At 35.5% G+C, this 27,254-nt stretch overlaps 2 protein-coding genes across 4 annotated transcripts in view; both read left to right on the plus strand.

Moving 5' to 3' along the window:
* LOC149773191 (cytochrome b5 reductase 4-like) overlaps positions 1–20,895 on the plus strand; it is a 164,829-nt gene extending 143,934 nt beyond the window's left edge. The window contains exons 17-18 of one of the 2 annotated variants that reach the window (XR_016417448.1): positions 1,487–9,425; positions 9,492–20,895. Coding sequence is in view for 1 of the 2 variants with exons in the window: in XM_089946687.1 (XP_089802813.1) it covers positions 1,487–1,541 (55 nt within the window). In the remaining variant the exon portion in view is untranslated. Of the gene's footprint in view, positions 1–1,486 lie in introns of both variants that reach the window. The other variant, XM_089946687.1, reaches the window with a different exon arrangement.
* Positions 20,896–23,363: 2,468 nt separating this feature from the next.
* Positions 23,364–27,254, plus strand: part of LOC149773192 (plasminogen-like) — a 33,085-nt gene continuing 29,194 nt past the window's right edge. For both annotated transcript variants that reach the window (XM_089946666.1, XM_089946667.1), the window contains exon 1: positions 23,364–27,065. The gene's annotated coding sequence lies outside the window, so the exon portion shown is untranslated. The remainder of the gene's footprint in view (positions 27,066–27,254) is intronic.

A 27,254-nucleotide genomic window follows, 5' to 3' on the forward strand; every position in this document is an offset into this window, starting at 1 on the left:
AAATAGATATAAGGCAGATACAGAGAAAACATACTATAAGATGCTGGTTGGGGTACACTGAGTGCATTTGTGATATGTAATATATCTTATGTCTTCAAAGCTGTACAAAATGAGAGGGGGACAAAACTTTGGAGCACTAAAATGATGCATTTGCCAACTTAAATTGATGCATATTAAATGATAAATAGTAAAAGCATTTGGATAGATGTTTCATATTTAATTTCTGCCAACCATACAGTAGTAGCCTCATGTAAAAGAAAATTACCAACTAAATATCGATGTGATTATTTAAAGAAGGCACAAGCCAGTTGCATTACATTTCTAACAGTGAATCAGTAATAATTTCACCAGAATTGTGTGCAGGACACTTGACTTCTAATCCTTCCATCATAGATGGTGATTTATCTGAATGAAAAAAAATTCACCAAAGGATAAGGAAATGTGAAGCACAATTGCATTTTCATAATTCACATGCATATGCTTCAATTTAAGTAAGTGGTGCCTGTATACATTTCACAACCCAAGAATTTTATCATCTAGATTCCATTAAAATCTGAAAATCTAATTCTTTGCTAAAACAAATACACAAACTTCTGAGACAAAATTTAATCATGCACAGAATATCTCTACCACTTCCTTATGGATAGACATCATAAACAGAGTTTAAAGTTTTTTACAGAACTAATTGATTTTTAGATGGTAGTTAAAGCATGAAAATCATGTTACGTCTGAATGAATGGTTATATTGTCATAGGGATTTCACTACAAGTCTTTTTATAATGTTGATTTTCAATTAAAATGGTGTTGAACTTGCGTAAAATATGTTGCCATCTTGAAAATCTTGTTTTCGCTAATCCTCTTAAATGGAATGTCATTTTAACAGTGGTTTTCATTAAAAGAATCATTATGGTGTATAGTTGGACCTACATGAAAATGACTAACCCTCAATATGGTCATCTTTTGGCTATCTTGAAAATATTGTTATTTCTGCTATTTGCATGGTTACCGATATATCAGCATTGGGTTTTCACCAATATAATTATTACAATAATTGAACTTAGATGGCCTTAAGTGAAAATCGTACCAGTTGTACATATGGCCAATATGACTGTTACGATGGCTGTTGTTTTGTCACTGCTTCTGCTGAATGAACAAGCATTATGACATATGGTTTTGACCTAAAGACTTCTGAATCAGATGTTGCCAACTTCATCCTAAATAAAAATGGTGCCTACATAGCTCCTTGATATAATTGTTCAGTTGATAATTTATATTTACAGTTATGAAATTTTTGGTATGAAAATGCAAACAATTTTCAATTTGCAAGCACTGCTGCTTATGTATATCAATGAATTAAGTGCCAGCCAAAAGCCACATTGTCACTTTGGCACTGACTTATGTAGAATTCTTTACTTATGATATTACATCAGTGCAATGATAGTGTTCAAAAGTAGTTCTAAATATCTTTCTCTTACTCTCTTTTCAGATTAGCAGCAGAACTTGGCTATGACAAGCAACAGATACATGCATTTTTAGGATAACATTCACCAATGAATATATAATGATTAATTATACATATTTATATCCACAGACAACTTCAGTTTCACTTGAGGTGAAAGCAGCATTTTAAATGGTTTAAATTGTATTAAGTTATTGTAAATGAATCTAGTATTCAATATGATGGCTACATTGATAGTACAAGTTTCTGTCAGAGTTTCTCATATCATCAAATTCAGTCATTTTGACTTTATGTCTTTTTATCATAGAATTTCTAGATAGGTCATTTGATTTGTCATGTGTAAACTTCTGTATGCAGATAGTGTAACATCATGGTTTGAAAGTCAGCAAGTTAGCTTTTGAAAGAGCCCATAATCATTTTCATAATTGAAATCGCCATATTGCCAGTTGCTCAGAATTTATTTCGTATGAAGGAAGAACTGGAACTGTGCAGTTTGCTGATAGACGTAAGTATTGACAGTACTTCTTGCAAGATGTTTTTAACCAAATTTCGATTGTATGTACCATAGTGATGATAATTTCCATGCCAAATGACACATGGCTTTCTTGGTTATATTTTCATTATGGTGTTTTGGTAATGATTTCAACAGTAATTAAATGTATAGACTTGATGTGCCTTGGTAAAGAACAGTGGTGTCCTTGTTGCATGATATCATGTAAAGAGATTCTGCAAACAATCAGACCGCTCCGGTGGCCTGGTGGTTACAGCATCCACCTTGGATGCAGGGGTCGTGGGTTTGATCACTGGCCAAGTCATACCAAACACTTACAAAAATGGCACTAACAACTGCCTCACTTGGTGCTCAGCATTAAGAGGTTAGTGTTAGGACTGGTTGGCTTGGTGTCAGGATAATGTGACTTGGTGGGACATCATGCTACATGTCTGCTACATGATTCCCCAGTGCTAGACATCACTATAAACTGCCACACTGCAGACATTGTAGTGATATGACTGAAAAATTGTTAAAGCTTCGTTAAAAAATCCAAATCACACACACACACATTACACACAAAGTTCAAAACACTACATTGTATCAAAAACCAGTGGCACGCTACTTTGTATCAAAAACCTGTCAGTGGACATAGTTGGCATGTCACTTTCAAAAGTGTTTCTGAAATTAAAGGTAAAGGGTCTAGAACATCAAGTCGTTATTGGAGAACAACTGCTATGGTAATGAATAGTGGACCTCGGGTGTGAGGTCCAACTGTGTGACCCTGGCGTTTAAAATAAGTAGAAAAAGAATTAGAAACTGACAGTTTTTTGTTGTACATTTTATATATATAGTTTATCGTTAAAAAGGAAGTGGTTTCACTTATGATTGAACAAGAATGTTTGCTTTTCAAGCTATAGTCATAATTAGATTGTGTCAACTGATCTGCAATCTTTGTGGAAAGCTCAAGATCTTCAATTAATTACTGAAATCATTTTAAGTAAAGCTTGGATTGGCTTGGTCAGTAGCACAGCAATACTTTGAAGGTTATATCATGCCAGAGCAAGTAGAGTAGTGTGCCTTTCCCAAGGACAGTTCATAGTATCTGGTTGGAGCTGGTCCGATGGCTTGTGGTAATCAAATCCAAGCCTATCTGGTCATGAGTATAATACCTTGGCTACTGAGAGAATATGGTTGCCTCAGTGTGTCCTTAAAAAGTTACTAAATCTTCTATTTCCTTGATAAGATTTAGTCAGTAATGTGTTGAAGGTGCCATAAAGAGTAAATAACCAATCAACACTTATTTATAAATGTCCTAGAGGCTTTATTTTCGATCAGACTTGGCATCGTTAGCCTGTATCATAAAATTCTTACGCAAGTTCAATTATGAGTGACATCTACATGTATTAATGAGGTGATCTTGCATCTGATTAGTTAAACTTATTACCACCCTAGAGATTAATTTTTGATCAGATTTGGTTTGAAAGTGAATATTTAATAAAAAAGTTAAATATTTACTATTATGAGCCATATGCATATCAGTGGTTTACTTGATCATCCATCAGATCAGCTGTACTTGTTATGACTTTAGACTTTCTTCTTCAAATACGTCACCAGATTATAATAGAAGTATTGCTGCCACGCAAATCCATCTCTCCCAAGTTAAAACGTCTTTGCTAAAAGATAAAATTTATCTTCCCATCTAAATGTCAGGTAGAGTGATCTCTCATTGATACAGGGATTAGTGCCAAATCTTGTGAAATCATGAGTTGCTGTTTCCATTTGTGCCGAGTATCATTCTCTTCACATACAGTGAGGGCTTGCACAATGTAATCAAAATGAGTTGAAGGAGTTCATCTTCAGAGGGAAGGATGCTCTATCTATAAATTTCCACCTTTTCTGTTCTTCGCTTTGCTATCATCACACCTTTAGACGCATTTGATACATATCTGCCCACATCGCAATGGTGTCTCCTCACTTGCTGTAACAGTATTAATAAGTGCATGTCTAGTGGGTGATAATATTGTTGTATAATTTCCACACAGCCAGGATACATACAGTTCAATTTCTATATTGTCTTCTCATAGCATCTAAGTCATAGCTGTGTGCATGATGCTCTACTGATCTTACCTGTATAGAACATCACTGGATCTTTTCCTACAGGTAACATCATCTCACAATGGATATTGGAGCGATGAGTTTGTAAGTATAAATAATGACACTTCAGTTCCATTTTGATTTGCAGGTCGTTTTGTTTAATATAGAAAACTCATTTATATTGCTCCCGTAGCTTCTCCCATGGTCGGACAAGTACTGGTAAGTTTTCTTTCTATACATGGTTTACTCAGTAGCGTCCAGGTCATTCATGATGTTACGATAAGCAGTGATTCAGTGATTTTATCTCTATAGGCAGTATACAAACAGGGTTCGCACGCACCTTGAATATCTTTGAATGTCTTTGGATTTTGAAATCCCTTTTCACTTCCTTGAATATACTTGAATTTTGAACAAACTTTAATCATCCCCATGAATATGCTTGGATTTTGTGAAAATGGGAGCAAAATAAAATATCAGAACCATGTTTACGCATTTCTATTGTTTTAGTACTCATATTTTGAAAATATTATCGGCATTCAAATTGTTTTAGTGGACAGTGAACGTGTTGCCTACTATTTGAGCACGAGTGGTCTTCCTTATACAATATCCTGTATAACATTGCATGCGAATAGTTTCCCTTATACAATATCCTGTGTAAAATTGCATGCGAGTGGTTTCCCTTTTACAATATCCTGTTTAAATCATGGGGGTTCATAAAGCATAAATTTGCAGGACTCTAAAACTTGTCACAAGCCAGTTCAGTTTTCATTCCAGTGAAGACATTTCTGAATTTTTTAAGATTGTTTCCTGACAACGTTATTGCTAAGCACTATCCATGTGGAGAATGGAAGTCTGCATATCTAGGTATAGCACCACATTTTTCAGCTCTTGCAGTACTTGTACATTTTTTTTACTTGTAGTTCCACTGAATTACTAATGGCAAATACAGCATGCTTTCCATTACATGTATTTCGTATTATTCTTCTACTTTACCTATTTTAGAGGCATTTGAACTTCTATCTTGATTCTTTGTTTCTCCTTGAGAATCTGGATTCTGTCCTTGAATTTTTTGTCATGTAAACCTGTATAAACCCTGAAAAATTGGCCATCCTATGTTTACATAAAAATGACTACTTGTGTCTTCGATTCTATACATATAGTTACCATAAGTGATGCTTCAGTGTCAAATAGACCTTCCTACAAGCTACTTGTTACTAAAATTGATTATTTAGCATCCACTTGGTAAATATTGATAGTGATGCTATCTTCTCTACCTGTACAGGCCAAATGACCCTACTATGGGTATTTATCGTAGATGGTAACTGTGCACGGACACGCGTAAGTTCATAAAGCAGGACACTGTTTTATTGTGCAGATTTTGTAGATCACGGGTAAGACAGCTACTCTGTTTTATTTTGCAGATTTTGTAGATCATGGGTAAGACACTACTCTGTTTTATTGTGCAGATTTTGTAGATCACGGGTAAGACAACTACTCAAGATGTATAGGTTTCTCTGATTTTCATTCCTTGAATTCATGTCAGAATTCCATATAAAGGCAGAAATCAATGAGCAGTGATTATTTTGGTACTAAGGAGAGGGCACAGAATCAATACTTGAGGGATGACAACATCAGCTTGCACACAAGGGTTTGAAACCTTATCATTTATTGGGGAGCAAGATGGAGAGCAAATTGTTAGTCTCTTATATCAGAATTACTGACCAGCTATGTTGGTTAATATCCCATTTCCCATATCAACACAATGAACTGGGTAACATCATGCCAGCCAAGATATTCCTATATGAATGGATTCGGCCATGTATCTCAAATCACAATGGGTATTGACCACAATTGAAAATGAACTTGGCCTATTCAACGACTCACATGGTGCTGCTAAGCACTTCCTGCATATGATGCCCAGTTTAGTGCCATAAGACCCATGAACCCACTTCATGAAACCAGTTATATAGCCCACTGACCTGCATAGTGCTACAAAGCACTTCTGTGGATGATGGTCAGTCTAACCACATGCCAGGTATTTCATTATGGATGACGTCCAGTTTATATAGCTACCCTCAGGGATCAATATTACCTGCATAGTACATCAAAACTTCTGGCATACAATGTCCATCTTGGTGCTTCAGTTTTCAAGAGATGTTTCTTCACTTACCTTGTCTCTCAAGCGTTTGCCACCTGAAGGGAGGCACTATTGAGCGACACCTTAGAAGTAATGGGAACAAACTAACGATGTGCTGCAAGTGTAGTAAACCACCATCCTCATCACTTTTTCCCAGCTGCATTGCAGTAGCACAATAGACAATGGTTTCACTACCTTCATCTGAAAATGATGAAAACTGTCCTCAGGTTTCCTTGTCGTTATTAGGTCTTGCTATGATGAGAAAATCTCCACTTTCCAGGCTTGGACTGAAGTATATTGGTGGACACTTTGTCCTGCAAGAAGGAACTAACACAAATGGAATGGTCTTTTCATCCCTCAGTTTTGACTGAATTGATGCTTGGTGTGATCGACCTATTATGGACCTGCTGTCAACAAAGTGGAATGCCAAAATCCAAACCTTTGTCTCACCTGTCCTGGATCAAAAGGCTTGGATAATCAATGTTCTTTATATAGATTGGAAAAATCCAAATATATACACTTCTCCAGCACTTCATGTTTTGAATGTGATACAGGAATCCAAAAAGTATCTCCTTATAATAACTCAAATGGGAATCTTGGACCAACCCCATCAACCTTGCAACATATTTGTAGGAATCGAGATATTCCCTCATCTCCATTAAGCATCCATGATATGTCTTTCATCCCAATCCAGAGTTAATGAACATGCACGTCTGGATCTTATAAAATATGCCCTTAAACAACAAACAGTTCTCACAATATGTGGTGGAGAATCCCTCAGTTGAGATGGCCATCAACCTTAGATGCATAGAAATGTGATGTAATGTATTTTCATTGGAGTACACAAGAGCATTTTATACAACTTAGGCTTCCATTCCTCACATTCCACGATCACTGCCACACTGTTATTATGAAAGAGAGAATATTGCACAAACCAACAACTGATCCATTCTTCTGTTCGTTTTGTATTCTACCTTTCCAGTGGCAGTGTATCAATGCCCAAATGGAATTTATCATCGTGGGAATTAACCTAACTGAAAAAAAAACAGCTTGAAATTTTCTCAAGGGCTTAATTAGTTCATCTCTCATGGAAGTCTGCATCTCACTGCTTTGACAAGTGCCAGGCAAAATCAGTTAATACTTTTTTCTCTTTGTGGACCCATCTGCATCCAGTTCTGACAAGATGGAAAGTTTTCATTACCACTAATAGGATACCGTTCATGGATAATCAGATATTGATAATTTTCCTGTCTATTGTGGACACCTCATCTCAAGATCATGACCCAGTTTGAGCTGTTTAATCCTGAATAAGGTGGGACATTTGTTCTGCATATCAGACCAAACACCAATGAATTTGCTTCACATATCAGCTCACATAGATAGGACAGTCACCACAAACATTGCTTGAGACTGAAACTGTTCTGACTGTAACTATTCATACCATTGGATGGAGATCAAATACACTTCTTTAGTCTTATCAGAGATCTTTCATCCTATCAGACTCGGTTTGATCTGGAGTAACCTTTACCCATGGTCCAGAAGGTTACCTTTTTGAGTTGTCTGACAGCTTCATAAAGATGGGGTTTCACAATGTTTACTGGATTTTGGGAAATAATTTTTTCCCTTTTGAATCCACTCCCTGACATATGGAATTTATTTTCCATTCTGCATATCTTGAAGCAGTATCAAATTCCTTAAAGGATTGGAACTGGCATCTCAGGGTAAGGGGAAGCATCTCCCTTGACCTCTTACCTATTCTCGTAAGGTAGTATCAACAGGTAAGGTATTTGAAGAAGAAACCAATTTTTTTACATATTAATTTATGTTTCTTCACTAATACTTACCCAGTCATAATAACACATACAGCCTCTCAGCAGTTGCATCCATATAGAGATAGAGAGCATGCCTTCCGCTCCAGTAGTAACTGACAATTTCATGGGATTTGGCTTCAATCCCAGTATCAAGAGGAGATCAATTTAACTGTGACTTGGATGAGCAGGTAACATTTAGCACTTTATTAAAAAAAATTAGCCTTTGAAATAGAAATCAATTTTTCACTTCAGATTTGGCACCAATTACAATATCAAGAGGTGATCAATCTAACTGCCACTAAGATGGGCAGATAATATTTAGATCTTTTATTAAAAAATGTTAAACCTTTGAGGGCAGGATTTGCAAGGTAGCAGTAGTTCTCTAAATCCATGTATATTAATGAGAAGCTATGCATCTAACTGAATGAGCTTGTTGTCTAGATGCTATATTTCTGATCAGAATTTTTTTTCAGAATTGGTGAGTGTACGTTTCACTTGGAATTTTAATGTAGCTTTAACAATTTTTCAAACATATTACTACAATGTCTGCAGTGTGACAGTTTATAGTGATGTCTGGCATAGGATCATAATGCCGCAGACATGAAGCATCGTGTTCTCACCCAGTTACGTTATCCTGACACCAGCCAACCAGTCATAACACTTACTTCTTAAAGCTGAGTGCCAAGCGGGACATCTGCTAGTACCATTTTATAAGAATTGTGAGGGGTCTAACCCGCGACTTCTCACATCCAAGATAGACTCGCCAACCACGTAGGCCGCAAGAGTAATCCTGAATTGGTATGGAGGCTTGAATCATGATGCTATGTTTCAGATTTGATTGTGAATGAAATTGATGCTTATAAATTATGTGTTCTTGTATGCGATTATCAGGTCTTGTAAGCTGTCTACAAGTTCGTATCATCAGGATCTCAGATGAGTTTACTGAAGGTTAACATCAGAGCATCTTAATGAAGTGTTTGTGTATCTAATGTATTGAACTTGTTATCACTCTCCAGAAGTCATACTTTTGATCAGATTTGGAGCAAACATGTTTTGCAAGCTAAACGTTTGATCATGAGTGAGATCTATGCATATTTATACAGGTTAATAAGGTGGTCTGCCAAAAAAAAATGGCTCAGCCTGTTACCACTTTTGATGCTTTTTTATAAAATACAATTGGGTATAAATTGGTTTATCGGCTTATATAATTAAGAGCTCCCATGAGTTACAGATACATCTCTCCTCTGTCTGCATGAGTTCATGTCTTGGTCTAACCTGTGTGGGTATCTGATAAAGCATACCAGTAACTTCCACTGGGTGTTGTGAAGCACAAAGTCTGCAACATTTCATGTTTCTAAAATTTTCTGTAATCTTATAAGCTCAACAGCTTGAAAAACAAACATTAAATAAATTATTCAAAATTATATACCTGTATTGTTGTTCATTCGACCACCAACACTTTCAAGACACATTGCTTTGTCGCAATGTTACTTGAAGGTGTTGGTGGTCGAATGAAGGTTGTTGATGCACCAGTGGAAAATCTTAATGTTTTACCTTAATCCATGTGATTTAGAAATACGAGTATTATCATAAAATGTCATCATATCATCATGTTAGTGTCAGTATTAATCGATAAGTTTTTTGATCGATCACAAGACCGTCTTTGATCGCCCCATGAAAAGTCTCGAATATGAATCTATGATTGTAATATTTTTTCTTACCAACGTTGAATCTAAGATAACCAGTTATACAACAGTACCAACTGGCTTTTTCCGCTGAAAATGTTTGTTTACACCATCACGAGATGCTTCGTAATTCTTGATGTCAGAATGTCTGACAAATTCTTTTTGCTCCATTTATATATAATATTATTTGTCTGAATTATAATTTATCTTCAAATCTGGCTATATAGTCTTCAGGAGTTCTTAATACCGTATTAAGGACAGAGTCGTTATTTTTTTATTATAATATCATTGTAGTTGTCTGTATCTTTTACCACCAAATTGCACACACAGCTGCGTTTTCCCTCTAACTCCAATGCCACACCGTAAACACAGTTGTGGACCAAGACTTCCTCTCCATACACTTTGCAAATGTTGACTGCAGAATTCATTTGTGCAGGATTTGTTACTAGGAGTTGAAGATCCTATCATCAACCACTTGCACTGTTTTCTTATTTCGATTCATCATATACATAATAATTTTAATTTTAATACTTGTCTGAAATATAAAGTGGAAGAGTTTGAGAGATTATCTACAACCCAGGCTTGGGAAAATTCGTATCCTGAAACCTGATTTGATCTTGACAGACTAACATCAAACAGGGATAGGCGAGATTTAGCTAATTGCAATGTTAATCTGATTTTTGATATCAGAATTGCTAAAAAGGAAGTTCGTAATGATGGGACATCACACATGTTGACGAAATTCTGTATTTGGGACGGGACAATGATGGCGAATTGAGTATAGATGCCCTTTCTAAAAGTTAATGTGCGCGAGAGAAAAGCATTAATGATTATCTCGACAATCAAAGATATTTTATCCGAGTAAAGTTTATTGAGCCAAAGCATCCGGATGCGGCATGGATGGAGTACCACCCAGAGTGGATCATTCGTAACGAACGTGATCCTCTCCGTGTTGATGATAAAATCCTTTTGTTAAGTAAAAATTTCGGGTGGGGAATGTTGGCTAGAATTGACAGACAAAATAGAGCTCAATTGGATAAAAGAAACGCGATTGTTTATGGAATTTATCGGCTACTTTATAAAGAATTTTTATATTAATAAGATTTAGCAGTGCTAGATGTTTAGGAGCATCTGTAGATTGCGGGTTTACGTGTTCTCGTCGAATTCAGTAATCCAATCATTTTTGTTTTTACTTGATCATTATACTAGCATCAATATTACACCTAATTGAATACAAATTTGTCTGAAATACAACATGTAAGAGTTTGAGAGATCATCTACAATCGAGCAATGGAAATCTTCGTTTCCTAAATCCAGATCCGATCTTGACAGAATAACTCCTGACTTGCGGAGTCGAACTCTGACTGATCGGACGAATAATATGATTACTATTATTAGGAATGCTAAAAAAGAATTTCGTAATGATGGGGCACGTCACACGTGGTCGACGTTCAAAATTATACGTGATGATAATGGTTCGACGAAGTCATTGATGCTACCATGGACGATACGCGGGAGAAAACGATTATCGATTATCTCGACGATCAAAGATATTTTTTAAGAATAAAGTTTATTGTATTATCAGAAGAAACAGATTATGATGGGTGGATTATCCGTGACAAACGTGACCATGTCCATGCTAATGGAAAAACCGCTGTGCTAAGTAAAAATTCCAAGCCAGGAATGTTGACTGGTATTGATAAACCATATTACGAACGAGCGTATCCTATAACAGCAGTTATTGATGGAATTTATCAGCTAAATGACAACTCCAACATTAATGATCTTGCGCCGATGAGATTTTCAAAGTCAACTCTGAATTGTGTAGCCGAAGAGTAATCGAACGTTTTACAAACGCGATGCGTGGAGATGAGTTAACGGATCTACGACGTGAAAAAATAAACAAATGGGCTGAATTAGTCAAGGATACCGGAGCTACAATAAATGATGTCACCGAGTTAGGAAGTAAATTAAAATTTCCAATAAAAGTAAAAACGACAACCGGTGAGATTTTGTACGAATCAAAGAATAAGTTGAAGGGAGCTCGGATTGAAATTATTGATCATAATGCTCACGCCTGGACCAGCGCAGTCACAATATTTCCACGAGATCGGACTGTAAGATTTTACGCCCCGGAGTTTCTCGGGGGGGGGGGGGGTGGAAGACTCTGGGAGAAACATTTTTGATTTTGTTCACGAAATAAGTAAAAACGATTCTCTCTTAGTATGGCTATTTCAGAATTCCAGTGATGAAAAATATGATCACTTTGTAAGACCTAACGGCGAAGTATATCGTAAAGAATCTCTTCATGTAGAAATGAAAAATCTTGCGCAGAAAATTTTCAACAGAGACTATTGAGCAATTACTAAATAGTTGTTTTACAGTTCCGTCTGTTACTGCTCACTTTGCAAGAGAGAAAAATTCGTGGAAGTCAACACGATTTGAATTTCTCGAAGACGTACAATAAAGTTGCTGTGAATACAGACACGGTGGATTGTGAAATACCAAGTATGACCACAACTACGTTATTTCCGCAGATATGGTAGCGTGTTATCCGGGAAGTTTTATTGGTAACGGAGAATATTCTGGTTATTTTAAAAGATTTGGACACCTCACTAACGAGATGACAAGAGTATCGATAAACGGACCACTACCTGATTTTGATCTAACCGGATTCGTTCGTATTGTATCATTCGAGTTTGCTAAAGGTCTTCATCCAATCTGTTATGTTTGGTTTGGTAGACACTTTTCATAAAAACGCTGGGCACCAATAGTTTTATTACGATATATGCTTGATTGTAAAATATTAATATTGTTGATTGTAATTGAGGCAATTATATCTTATCAGAATCAGACCGAAGTTTGGTTACCACCACCTGATGATGTAAAAACGGCAAAGGATGTCGGTAGAAGAATAATCGGTAAATTCACCTAAGGCGAGTCATATGATCATAAACGACATTATGCACGATTAATTCTAGATGATGCTGAATATAATTTTATAATCGCTGATGCAACAGCGAGAAATATATTTGTAAGTCGAGAAAACGCCTATTTATCTGACGAAACACGGATAGGTACAATTGTTGGTTATATTGATGGCGAGTCACCTCAGTTTACTCATTTAACATCTTCAATGCTCGCTTATGTTTCTATACATTTATTATCGATGATAAATAGATTCACTGACACTGCAGTCAGTCATTGTTGCTACGGATTCATTTTATATCGAGAAAAAAATGCAGAATTACTGACTCGTTTTACAAGTACTGATGCATCATGGGGCGAATGGAGAATAAAACAAGAAATGTTATATAATTATTCTGAATCCGCAGATGTTGCGATTAAAGATATTTATTACAAAAATAATCAGTTATCATAATTATCGTCAGCGGCATCTATGTATGATCCAGTATCCAGACACAAGACTATTTATCTAACCGGACCGGGAATTATTTCGACAGAATTCAAATGATATAGTTGTTTTAACACCTACACACAGACTCGCAAGACAAATGAAACAACGAGGAGTGCACTCATGTACTTATCATAGATTTTTTCGATACAAGGGTGACGCATGGACTCCTGTTTGAATGGGCGAGAAATATATTCCAAAAATTATTATTTGGGATGAAGTATGCACAGTGTCGCTAGATACATTAAAAATGTTTCTCGATTGGCAGTTATTGAAAACTACAGCTGTGCTCATGTGTGGCGATCATGGTCACCCACCATCGTTTGTTGGGCCATCTCCACACGGATGGCTAAATAATTTTGTGGATTATTACGAGGAGATAACTGATAGTCACAGATGTCTTGATGTAGAATTAAGGGAGTTTAACAAATTAAAGGCTCTGCTTCTTTATATCTACTTGCAACATCAAAGACAGCTAACGCGTATTTGTACGTTAATTGGCGTCTTCCAATTTTAATACTATCATGTAGTAGAAATAAAATATCAGCCTGATGAACTTCATTAGGAACACTAACATCAAAATGTGCGTACTGAATTGTTTTAGGCGGTGGTGGTTAAATTTGCCATATTGCCTTCTGGCTAACCATTTTTCAGCAGTAGAACGTTCGACACCTGCTGCTTTGGCGAATTTACTAATCGCTGCTCTACCCCTCCAGTATCCTCGTGGGGAATAATAAATCGACTCTGTGATGATAATAATCGGTTGACTAATTACAAGCTTAGGAAACTCCGTTTCCCAATACAAGCTTACCCTTCATTGCAGATCTCACCAAACAGCTATTGATCCTTTGAAAGGTTTATTTTTTATGGAATTTAACGCATGAATCAATTTCACATCCGCGATATGTCTGTCTTGTAGGCTTTTACTTTTATTAGCTACATCATGAGCGTGACCGCTTTATCAATAGCATTTACTGGATACTCACCTGGTTTTGGCTGATCTTGGTTATCAAGCCTGATATCAAGTCGAGTACCAGGACCACAGTAATTATATCCTGGAAGGTATTTTTCTCCTGGGTACCTAGCCCACGGAGTTCCCGGTAATTTTGTTAACTTGGCGGCAATATCACCTCCTCCTTTTTATATTGTCTGGCACTGACTTGTCAGCAGGAATAAATTTAAATTTCTTTGTACCACAGTCTTCACATTTGCCTGTAACTGCTGATCTGTTATTTTTTTTTTTTTTTTTTTTTTTTTTGTAGTAATATTTGTTAGTGTACTCGTAGGAGTACAAGCCCTGCATTTCACACAATATAAATCCATATCATTTATTATATTTCTATAACATGGAGGTCACGGATTTCTCGGGAACAAAAAAGCGCGAACCGGTCATTCATCTTCCAGCAATGCCAGATTCTATCAGAACGATTATAATTGGACCGTCTGGATCTGGTAAGACACAGCTATTACTTAATTTGATAATGAAGTGGAGGAGATGGGATAAGTTGTACTTAGTTCCACCGTCAGTTGATGATCAACGATGTTACGAAATGCTAAAGGATTTTAACGAAAGCGCGAGGATGATACACGATGAGGATGTTATTGGATTTATTACTGATATTAATGAATCGTCAAGTATTGATGATATTGATGGGCTTATTAATAATTTAGTTGTATACGACGATGTAATGCTGGATAAGCAATCAAATCCAGATAAAGGATTTTCTCGAGGAAGACATAAAAAAACAGATGTAATTTATGTAACCCAGCGATGTACACAAATACCAAAAGTGATCAGAGATAACTGCAATATTCTTGCGGTGTTTAATGGCGTTGATACACATACCTTGAGAAAAAGTCATCAGACCTGGTGGAGCGCTTATATGGACATAATTAAGTTTAAAAATTTGCTTAGTCAGGCTCAGTTGTCCCCGCATGGATTAATAACGATAAATTTACATGACCCAAGGTCGAGATACCGAGTCGGTCTTGATAAAAATTTGGAGGATAGCAGCAACGAGTGTGTTGTCTCGACACGCACAGTCACCGCCGCGATCTTTTTTTCAGGAAGGTTTAGGACTCGAGAGTGAATCAATTAGAGCCTGTTCACCCTCTCTCTGGCATTATTGGTTATAATTTTATTTATAAGCAGCAGAGAGGGTGAATACCTCAGATGTGTCACGATGACGCCGCAACCCCTTCTTTTGCGATTTTCAGGGAAGGCTTATTTTTACGATTCGAGAGTGAATCAATTAGAGGCTGTTCGCCCTCTCTGCTGCTGGACCACTGAAAATCTTGCTACGATTTCTGAAGGACCATTTCCACTTTTCTACTACCTCCTAGTGATGTTACTGAAAATTTAAATAAAAATTTTGCCTCATCAACAAAATAATTTTAAAGAAACAAAAGGGTTCATATTTAAGAAGTCCTCGCATACTTATGTATCACTTTAAAGCTTGCAACTTAAAATAAAGAAAAGAATAATGAAAGAATAAACAGAGAGATTTGGACAACTGTTGCAGGTATCCAAGAAAAAATAGTTTGCATCATATCGTGTTGGACTTGGCAATATTTAAAAAAAAATGATGAAACAATCTGTTATTCTAGATATCACTCATCAGGCATCTTAATCAATATCCATAATGACTGCATATAACCAAGATCCTATTTCCTCTTATACATAATAACATTCCTTATCTGGATGCTGATTATTTGATTTGATTTGTTGCTCATACATGATTTTTAAAGATATTTCGTCAGAGATTTCAAAGACTTTTCGAGGACAAAAGTTAATTTTAAAGACCTATAATTGCCTGTGCATAAACATAGGATGAATGTAAATAATGGAATGAAGTGCGCCCAAAATATAAGAATTTAATGTTTCGTTCTTAATGATGAACTTTGAATACCTTTTTGTTAAACAATGCCTAAGCAAAGACATTGTAGCTCATGGGGTCTTTGAACATATGGGCAGAAGTAGAGAGAGCTTTTGAGCGGTCACACTTATTTGCCAGTTTTAAAACTCCATGACTTTTCATCCTTACGCAAACAATAAAAAAGTATTTTTTTTTTTACATTTTTGTTGCTAATGTCACAATGAAATTATGAAATTTGTCATACAGCAATCCTCGGCTAATCAAGCAGAATTAACTTTAAAGACTAATAACAGTAAGATTAAAGGCATTCCGTAGTCCAATCCGAAGTAATTAACTACTGATCAATGATCAATGTCGCTTTCACAGGTGATAAAAGGTAATTACCTACAAGTGAAGATGTGAAAAGAATCCATGTCATCCAAGCTTATTTAATCAGTGACCTTGGACAATCATTCATAGTTTTGCTGTTTGAACAGAGTTGCCTGATGACTCTGTATAAGTGACATTTTACTGTAATCTGTGTGCCTGACAATGTGACATTGTAATTTCAATCATAGTACAAACAAACTCAGTTTGAGCACATATGGCCCAGAAAAATACGGATGCAAGAACTGGGAATATGGTGATAAATTCAGCAATGTGATACATTTTTTTGGCACTGATAACACAGTTAATGTAAAATGATGGTATATATTTGATGCTGTTGCAAAATGGGAATACCATACTGATTTTATGGGTTAAATTCTATATGCAAAGCTATACTTAAAACCAGAATTTGGCAGAATGCTTTGTCTAAATTGCCCCTGACCTACATATCATGACTATGTCCAACTGCCTCTGACCTGCATAACATTACGATGTCTAAATTGCCCCTGACCTGCATATCATTACAATGTCTAACTGCCTCTGGCCTGAATATGATTACAATTTATGATTATGATTGCAATTTAGACAAAGCATTCTGCGAAATTCTGGTTTCAGTCACTTGCAGCTTTGCATATGCAGCTTTGATACCACTAAAACACTTGTGTATTCATTAGTGCTTTCAAGACTGGACGATTGTAAGTCAATTCTGTCTGGTTCATCTCAATATCTGCTCCAGAAACTTCAAAAAGTTCAAAACACAGCTGCTCGGATCATGCTTAGACTACCATGATTAGAGCACACCTCCCCGCTGCTCTGTACCCTAAACTGGCTATCCATTCGATCCAGAATCAAACACAAAATTTGTTCTCTGTGCTACGTTTCACTGTCAGACTCTAGTCCAACATACATATCCGACGCCACCCATGTGTACACACCAGCAAGATACTTACGCTCCTCTTCTGACAATCGTATACTCATTATTCCCACTATGAAAACAAAGTCATATGGACAGCGTTCTTTTGCATACCAGGGCCCAGCAATGTGGAATGAATTGCCCACTGAACTTAGACACAAAGACACAGTGATCACATTCAAGAGGACTCTCAAAACTCTATTATTTCGACTGCAAGAACAAACTTAAGACCTAATAATATTTCCTACCTTAAATATTCTCAGCATATTCTTTTAATGTTTTCTAATTTCATGGTGTTTGTTTTTGTAATCATATCATTATATGTTTTTTTATCTTATAGGTGTTGTCCAATGTTGTAAAGCGCTTAGAGCATCTAAAGATTAGGCGGTATACAAAGTCCTCATTATTATTATTATTATTATTATTATTATTATGTGCTGCTATTTGCACCCCCTACTTCACCATAATCCAGCCGTCAGAAGGATGCATACATTCGCCAATGCAAAGCCACAATTCACTATGTACACCATTTCTGTTATTAACAGAGTGTCCGCTTTTTAGAGTTATAAATCCCACTTTTTTATTGGCCTAAGTCATAATCATACAGATACTTGAGTTGACTATAGCAGTCTCCAGCTTGCCATTGATAGAGCTGACTAGCCTAATGAATTACAAACATCTGGCATGCAACACAACGTATGAACTGTAAGTTGTTGTTTTGTTAAATATAGAGTAGTAAGAACAACATATGTAAATATCTCTGCTTCCCCCACTATTTCACAAATCCTGAAATCTAGAAAATTTACCAGAACAAAGCAGAACTGAACAGTTTAATGAACGTTTTCATTATGGTTAGAATAACCTCTTAAAAAGAATAGAGACATCACATTTTATAAGATAATATGAAAAAGTATTAAGAAGATGATAAAAATTGATAATATCGGCAAATACATCAAAATAATTTCAACAACATCATCAACGAAGGGATAGATATAAATGACCAATGAGGCGAGACTAAATCTGTAAACACTGTAAAAACTAAATCTGCCATCATACGCTGTAGTAACATAATTGTCTAGCTCAGTCATGAAGGCAGTGATTAACAGTGTAATACACATACATGATGAAGCAACACATTTTGTAAAAAGGGTGGAAAGAGCTATAAAGTGTGCTCAGAGAATTAAAAGTCAGTTCTCCATCCTGATTAATAAGAAACTGACCGAATATGTGGCATAAATCAGAGAAGAATGAAGTAAATATTTTGTCATGGATAGATATATGTAATAAAGAGTAATAATTGCATTGATTCAAAATATTAAAGCATAGTCTTAACTGTGGTCAAGGGTAGTAATTTTGCAATAAATGTACAGACCGTCCAATCTATGTCTTGAAATTCAAGAATGGCAGTTTGCTTCCAAATAATGTACTGATAAATAAATGACATCTTTTAAAAAGTTATGTTATTGAAAATGGAAGAACTCTGAGGTATCCATAACAACATCAACACAATGTTTTCTATGGCAGCACTATTTGAAAACGTTTCCAAAAATATTAAAATATTCTTTTCTCCTTCGTTCAATTCTAACAAAAACCCTTGGGATGCACCAAATATTCGGTTTTTAAATGCTATCGGTTTACAAAAGTTTTGGGACAAGTGAAATAATATGCCTTCTTCTTAGGAGCGTAATCAGAGGGAGAGAGAAAGACATAGAGAGACAGAGACAGAGAGAAACAGAGACAGAGAGAGAGGGGGAGTGGAATGTTTTGGTGTGACTGAAAACAGCCAAATATTATAGTCAAATTTACTGTCACTGTTGAAACGACTTTTTTGTTTGCATCACTGTTGTTTTCAAATTCATAATTGTACAGTTCTTGTTTCTTTAGAATATTAGAAACAATCGAGGTTCTTATACCAAATGTGTCCCTCACTTTCTTCAACGCAGTTTAGCACAGATCCATACTTTTTGATTAGACAAGTTGTATCCTTTAAGGATAATTCAGTCCTATGAATCGTTGAAGGTCATTCTAACATTAGTGATTTTTGAGAAGCTGTTGTTCAACGTGTTTTTTCTGTTTCAATAACAATTCATGTTTGTTAAAAATTTAAAAGAAAGTTTCAAAAACATAATTATTTAATCATTTCACTTCACCATCTCAGCAAAAGCTAGAAATAGGTACGCAGCTGACAATCTTAAGAAATGCTATTATTGTTCTATTATTTATATTGAGTGACCAATGAGAAAGAATATGCCTTAATCTATAATGGTCTTAAAATAAAGTACACTGCCTATCCTAGGTTTTGATTGGAAGACGCATTCACATTACCTCTAACTCAAATTAAATAACTAAAGAGATTTTTGTGTATTATGTAATATATTTGTCATGACCGGTGCAAATATTTACCCTATGTGCAAAAGTTAGATTTTGGAATATGGTTAAAAAACGAAGGTACAAATTTATACTATTTGGTGCATACACCACACCTCCTCATCTCATGGAAAAGAAAACGAAATGGCTTATCTTGTAAATATGCTTGAAAATATGACTGACAAAAGGGCTTTTGTGTTCCAGATGGATTCTAGCTATTTTTATATTTCTCCACAAATCAGCACGTTAGGTGGATTATCATTTACATGCTTTTAAAATTCAACTCTTCAAAAAAAACGTGATTTTAGTCAGTTTGAGCCATGGATAAGATTAACATATAAAAATTATGATTATTCTCTGGATAATTAAATGCTAGAATAGGCATGCAATACAGTAAATTATTAAATTCATCAATGTAGCCAAAAACGATGTCGTTGTTTCTGTTAATGATAAACAATATATGACTTCATGATTTTATGTGCACGAGTTGGGGTCATGCAAGTCAAATTTTATTGAATTTTAATTTGAAAGACATTATAAATAAAGTATATGTGTAGTATGTACAAAATTTCTGGAAAAAAAGAAACTCAGTGTGTTGAAAATACTGATGGCTATGACAATTCGGGTAATAAAGTGCATTAAACAGGAACAAAAGGGGATGGATATAAATTGTGAGATATTTATATGACATTTCTTTTTCGGATTAAAAGTAAATAACAATATCCTTCAGAAATACTCTTCATTTTATCTTTTCTTCTCTATTAACTTTGTCACTGAATTAGGCACAAAACAAATAACTTGGTTTTGCCTTAGAACTATTTGACTATTTTTTGTTGTACATGCGTACAACGTTATCTAGGGTGAATAAGTGTTTTTCCAGGTAAGCGACTGTACTGACATGTACCTCGCCGGAAATATCTTGCGACGAGGGACATTAAAAACATGATATGAGATTATGTGAATCTCTCTCATAGTGTATAACAGTATTTGAAACACATTTGAATACCTTGACATTATTTGAATCCTATTCGTAGTACCATACGTGAGATTATGTGAATCTCTCTCATAGTGCATAATATTATTTAAAACGTATCTGCAGTCCATGAGGTTTCTTGAATCTGTATTTCATACTGACTTCATATTTTTGGTTTATTTTCAATGTGTGAATGTTTGTGTAGAGTAATAGGATCAATCGTGTGTTGAGAGCGTGAGAGAATCATTGTATTTATACATTATATATTTTTCTTTATTAATTCATTTCATAAATTTCCATCTTTCACATATTGTGTTTGTATTATTCATTTGGTCCAAAACCCACTCGGTTTCTATTCTGCGACAAACTTATTAATTTCTTTTTCAAAATCATTCAAACAATTTGACAGGATATATTTATGTTTTATAAGCAACAAGATTTTAAGTTTGAATGCAAGACAGAAGCAAATATTTTTTCAAGGAATGTAATCTGTCTGGGTTAAATCTTTCCTCATATGATTAAAATCTGAATTATATTCCTTAAGATAACACGACTCTCCTTTTGTAAAGCCAATGACCAATAGAGTTTATGTAGAAAAGTTACCATTTTAACAAATTCCCTTGAACGGATAGATAGTTTACGATCTATAATGAATTTCCACAAGTCACAGTCAGACCATTTTTTAAAACTAAGGCGTGTTGAAAGTTTGTATTGGCTTCCATTCTGAATATAAGATCAGCATAATTTTAATTATGACAAACTAGATACCACAAGAAGACCATTGGTGCAAACCCCATATCAATACTGCCATCAATTATGAAGAACTAATGACAAGACTTTCAATATGTTCCTTGCGGCAGCCATACAGGTTATCGAGAGGGAACCTTTTTTCATTCAGGGCAAACTAGATATCATCCGAAACCAGTTAGTGAAAACTCTATGTTCATATGACAATGAATTCTGGAAGAAAAGCAATTACAAGAGTCTGAAGGTGGCTGCCAATGTTGCCCTCATTGATGACATATCATACCAGCATCAATTTCATTCAGGACCAGTCAGATATCATAAGAAGCTACCTGTCTGAAACCACTTGTCAATATGGGTTTCCAATCTGGAGGAGTGACAACGAGAAATGTTTCAAGATGGCTGCCATAGAGTCCATATTTGATGTTAGATTGACACTATAATTAACTAGAGGTAAAAATTACTCCGTTGGTGAAAATCCCATGTTGACCGAACTTTCAGTTATTCTGGAGAAGTGAGAGAAAGATTTTCAAGATGACTGCCATGGTAGCTATATTGGATGTCAGATAAGCACACGTTTCATTTAAGCCTCACAAGGCACTATAATAAGTCTGTTTTGTTAAACCCGTTTTTGCTGATATGACTTTCCAGTTAGGATACGTATAAATTCCAACATTTCAAAGATGGCTTTTGTGGCAGTCGTATTAGATGTCCAGGCAGCACCAGTTTTATTTAGCATTAATTAGACAAGATGTCTTTTGGTGCAAACACCACACTGACTTTCAGTTCAGAAGGACTCCCAATAACAAGATTTTCAAGATGGTTGGTGTCGTGACCATAATGAATGTTACATCGGCATCATTTTCCTTTAGGACCAACTAGATCATAAAAAGTCTTTTGATGAAAACCCTGTGTTGATATGAATATCCATCCTGGATGAGCAGTGATAACAAGATTATCAAGATGTCCATTTCGACAGCGATACTCAATGGCTTACATGAACAATGTATCATGATGAAATATTGTATCAAATTCAATATCACATGATTTGATAGTATGTCACTGAGCAGTACAAAGTCTTTGTAGCTATGTATTAATTACCTGTGTAATCTTCAAACGTGCATTTCCCCGACATTAATCCATACACCTTGCTGAGCACTACACAATTGTCAAAATGTGCAAATAATCAATTCCTGAATCAGTGATAATAAAAATGCATATCTTGTTATGTTGAGAAAGTCTTAACTGTAAACAAAATTCTTTCAAACAAATTATATTTCTTTAAAAAGCAAAGCATGGCTGCAGTTGTAAGTTCTTTTAAATTAATTTCCAATTCAATCATTTAGTTTTGCTATCATATCTAAATAGATTTTCCATTTTCAATGTAAACGATTTACGCTTAATATTATGGTATATGGTATTATGTTGTCCTTGAATGATTTTAGTTCATAAACTGTATGACAACATTGAAAATGTGCCAATTATGTTTATTCACACCCAATAATGGTACTGCATGACTAACATAGTTGTATTGGTTATAGCAAGAAGAACTTAAACTCCTACTAACTGTTCTCAGTTGAACACTGTTTACAAAGTACTTAATGTGAATTGAAGATTGAATACAATTTTGAATACATTTTTATAAAAGAAATTTTCGCCATTGACAATCATTTAAAAATGTTACGAATCGGTTGTTAAACTAGCAATCTGTTTCAAAATCTTAAGAATATGTTTTTACACTGAATTCATATGCTATTATATGGTGAGAAAATTTATTAACTTCATGGTTGCGTTAAACTGTGATTTCATAAATATCCATGGAACAAGACAACGGAGCTTCTCTTATTACATACATCTTGGGTGTCTGTACCAACAAAAACATCTAGTTTTTAAAACTCTAAACAAATTAGTAGCCAAAACAAAATGCAAGGCATCCTTAACAAATAGTGTAATATTATTCAAGTTCTAAATTATGTAAGGCATGAAACATAAACATTGGGAGGTTGCAGGTCTGGTGGGTTTTTTGTGGAGGCGGGGATGGTGATTTTTGTGGAGGCAGGTATGGTGATATTGGTCCTGTAAATTAAACAATGGATGTTGTGGCTGTTAAAGGGAGGTACAATGTATAGTGTTTGGGTTCAGCTGAATTGTTTTTATGTCACAGCAATACTCTGAAGGTTATAAAATGCTGAGGAAAGTGGAGTGAAGTGCATAGATTTATATCTAGTTAGTACTATTAACAAAAAACTGAATATCATACAGTTTAAATATTTAAGTAATTTTCCTTCCAAATTTTTGCCAGATATAGAAAAATTCAAATGATATTTAAAAAATTCCCCACAGAAGTTGCATTGGTTTGTGCGCCAGCCTCGCGATCTGAAAAGGGTGTAGGTTCGAATGATGCCAGCAGAACAGCCTGGGTAAGATACCGTGGTGTGTCATTGGACAAGGCATGCTACTCGAATGGCATCAGCACTAAATAACCTACTTTTGTTGCTGTACCATAAAGTACCAAACCAAATATATATATTCCATTAGACAAGGAGGGACTGTACCAACGTAGGTAACCCTGGGGTTCACTGTCTTACATTACAGCTGTGCATACAGTATACAATATATCAAGGCATTTTGATGGCTCATTAATGGGTGTCAATTGTTCACGTTATTTTTATCCTCATCCATCAATGTTTCTTTGGAGGAAGTACCTACGGCAAGATCAATGTTAAAGAACGTCAATATGTTTGGGCGGAATCAACCTAAAGGTGTGATCCAGTACCATCCGGATGGAATGTCGCGCACTGTGATGTCACAAGGAAAGTTACGTGTGTCGATAAACAAATTCGTACCAGTCTATACTGAGACGATAACGCATGACGAACTGTCTTCTTGGCACAGTTTAGTGCCTGGTCCTCATTACAAAAGTCCATAGTGATCGAAAATGTTCGTGTGGACGTTTCTTGATGACAGTTAAGGCGCAAAAAATTCAATAATCAGGGTTGAATAGACAATTTATATTTAATTTAAGATGAGTAAATGCGCATACATGATGACTTACTACAGTCTGTATTGCCCGTAGCTTTGAGTATACCAGGGTATTCATATGGGATCATTTAGTGCGTGTCAACATCATTTGTCAGCAACATCACTCTCGTGTGAAAAAGATGTTTTCTCAAATATCTTTGGTTACAAATTCTGCGAAGTAAACAGTAAAATGATTTTTGTACCCACCGCAAGCAAAGGTAGCTCCAGTGTCTACGAGAAAAACATGGTACATTAACAAGTGTTATGTCTCTTAATGTCTTCAAATGTTGCCTTAAATGGTTAACTTCATTTGATTTTAAAATGTTTGGATGAGTTGAACTTATTTATATTCCGTATGCCGTATATAGCACGAAAAACCAAAGTTTATTTCGTCTGTACTGGAAATAGCTTGAGTGATGCCACGATTCTGTGTGTATGACATACTGTAGTGGGGGTCTACAACTCTTAGAATGCTCTTGTCAATTGAGTTAGAAATTTCGATTCTTACAAATGAAATGGAGTAAAAAAAATCATTCATACAACAGAAGCAGATTTTACAAAACTCCAAGTGGTAGTAGCTCTGTATGTGTCATGAACATTTTCATGCGACTTCAGCGTATACTAATACTCGTAACACCTGCATATATTGTTTCTTTTTCCCAAATATATAAATAGAACTGGCTTCACTCTTGTGTAATGTAAGTAGCTACGATGATGCCAGGAATGTACCCATGGGAATTTTTACATTTCTAACCAGCAAGTTGTCTACTCTGTATCAGCAGATTAGAAGTTGTATCAGAAGATTAGAAGTTGTATCAGCAGATTAGAAGTTGTATCAGCAGATTAGAAGTTGTATCAGAAGATTAGAAGTTCATCGTGAGCAATAAATACCGGCATATTTGTAGCCAAAAGGAATTATTGAAACTGGGATAGAATAGCGATATCAAATATGCAGTTGACTAACTCGTGCAAGCACGGAAACCAACTGGAGTATTGTTATTAAGATGGTTTTGGCGTAAATCAGAAAATAGAATGTCATGTTGATCCCAGTAACCGACTCTGATGTCATTAAAATCATAAATTGTTTACAGCAGTTTGGATAACAACAATGGTAGGAATGATGGGAATAGGATAAGAACTGTAAATGAGTCTGTTGATTAAATTACTGAATTACCTATACGAAACAATTCCAAAGTACGATACACGCATGGAATCACATATACCAAGAAACGTGTAACCTGGGACAAAACCGTTAGCATGATACTATATCTGTATTTCGGTTGGTGGTCGAATACTCAGATGTTCAGAGTTAGAAAGATGTCACTGGAATTCCTGATCACTAAGAAGCAATAAGAGATACTATAAATCATGTATTGTCTTCAATTCATCAAAGGGATATGATAGGTAAAACATAATCTATCTTATGTATAATGCATGAAAATCTCCGGGCCACTGGTTAGCATCAACAAAAGTGTCACCGAAGAAGTAAATATACGTAAAACAAAATGAGGACACGAACCTTGTTCGTTCATGATCTTTGTTATCCGTCCCATATCCTTGATGTCAACCCAGAGACTGGCCGCATTTTAAACAGGATGCAACAGGTACAGGTATAGATAGAGGTTATTGTTAACCTGTAAATTGTTTCACCTTAAATAGTTTTATTACGTGTGAATTCTCGTAGTAAATATACGCAAAACAAAACGAGGACACGAACCTTGTTTTCTCATGATTTTTTTGATCCATCCCCTGTACTCGATGTCAACCCGGATACTGGTCTCAGTTTAAACCGGGTGCACAAGACAAGTGTAGATAGAGGTGATTGCATACGTGTAAATTGTTTTACCTTAAATAGTTTTGTTACGTGTGAATTCTGGTAGTGACATTACAGATACCGAACAAAAGTTAATGAATAAAATGTGTCTAATTAATGACAATCTTTCTTTTTGAGTTTTAAAAAAAATGAATTTAGGAATTGAGACTCTTGATATTTTTAATTTTTAAACAGCACATACAAATTGTAGAAATGAAGAATATTAGTTTGGACAAATTATCATTTTCTTGTAGAAGATTTAAAGCTCTCCGATATTATATTTGTAAAGTTTTATATGTTGTCAATGATTTTTATTTTTATATGACTTCTTTTTCACCTGCTGATAACTATTTTTACCAATATTTACACTTTCTGTGAGAAAAGTAATTCGGTATACACAATTTGCAAATCAGAAAATTTTGTTACAAAATAGGAACCTTACTAAAAGCTGCATTTCAGCAGAATATTAATCTGTTGATATTTCCCCTTGAATCGGTAATAAGATCAGCATCGAATAGATTGGCTGCATTTTTTGGTTTAGTATACATGATTATATTTATATATGTGTGCGTGTGTGCGTGTGTGTTTGTGTGATTTGGATTTTTAACGTAGCTTTAACAATTTTTCAGTCATATCTCTACGATGTCTGCAGTGTGACAGTTTATAGTGATGTCTAGCTCTGTGGCATCATGCCTCACACATGTAGCATGATGTCCCACCCAGTCACATTATCCTGACACCAGGCCGACCAGTCCTAACACTAACCTCTTGATGCTGAGCGCCAAGCGAGGCAGCTGTTATACCAGTTTTGTAAATCTTTGGTATGACTCGGCCGGGGATCGGACCCACGACCTCCCGCATTTGAGGAGGACGCTCCAACCACTAGGCCACCGGAACGGTATGTATGTATGTATGTATGTATGTATGTATGTGTGTGTGTGTTTGTGTGTGTGCGTGCGTGCGCATGCATGCATGTGTGTGTGTGTGTATGTAGGTAGGTAGGTAAGTAGGTAATAGGTAGGTAGGTAGGTAGGTAGGTATGCGTTAACGGATACTTTGTGTGTAGGTGATTGTATTGCAATAAGCC

Source organism: Sinohyriopsis cumingii, unplaced genomic scaffold (genome assembly GCF_028554795.1).
Source record: "Sinohyriopsis cumingii isolate HCF-2022 unplaced genomic scaffold, ASM2855479v2 utg000837l, whole genome shotgun sequence".
Lineage (NCBI taxonomy): Eukaryota > Metazoa > Mollusca > Bivalvia > Unionida > Unionidae > Sinohyriopsis > Sinohyriopsis cumingii.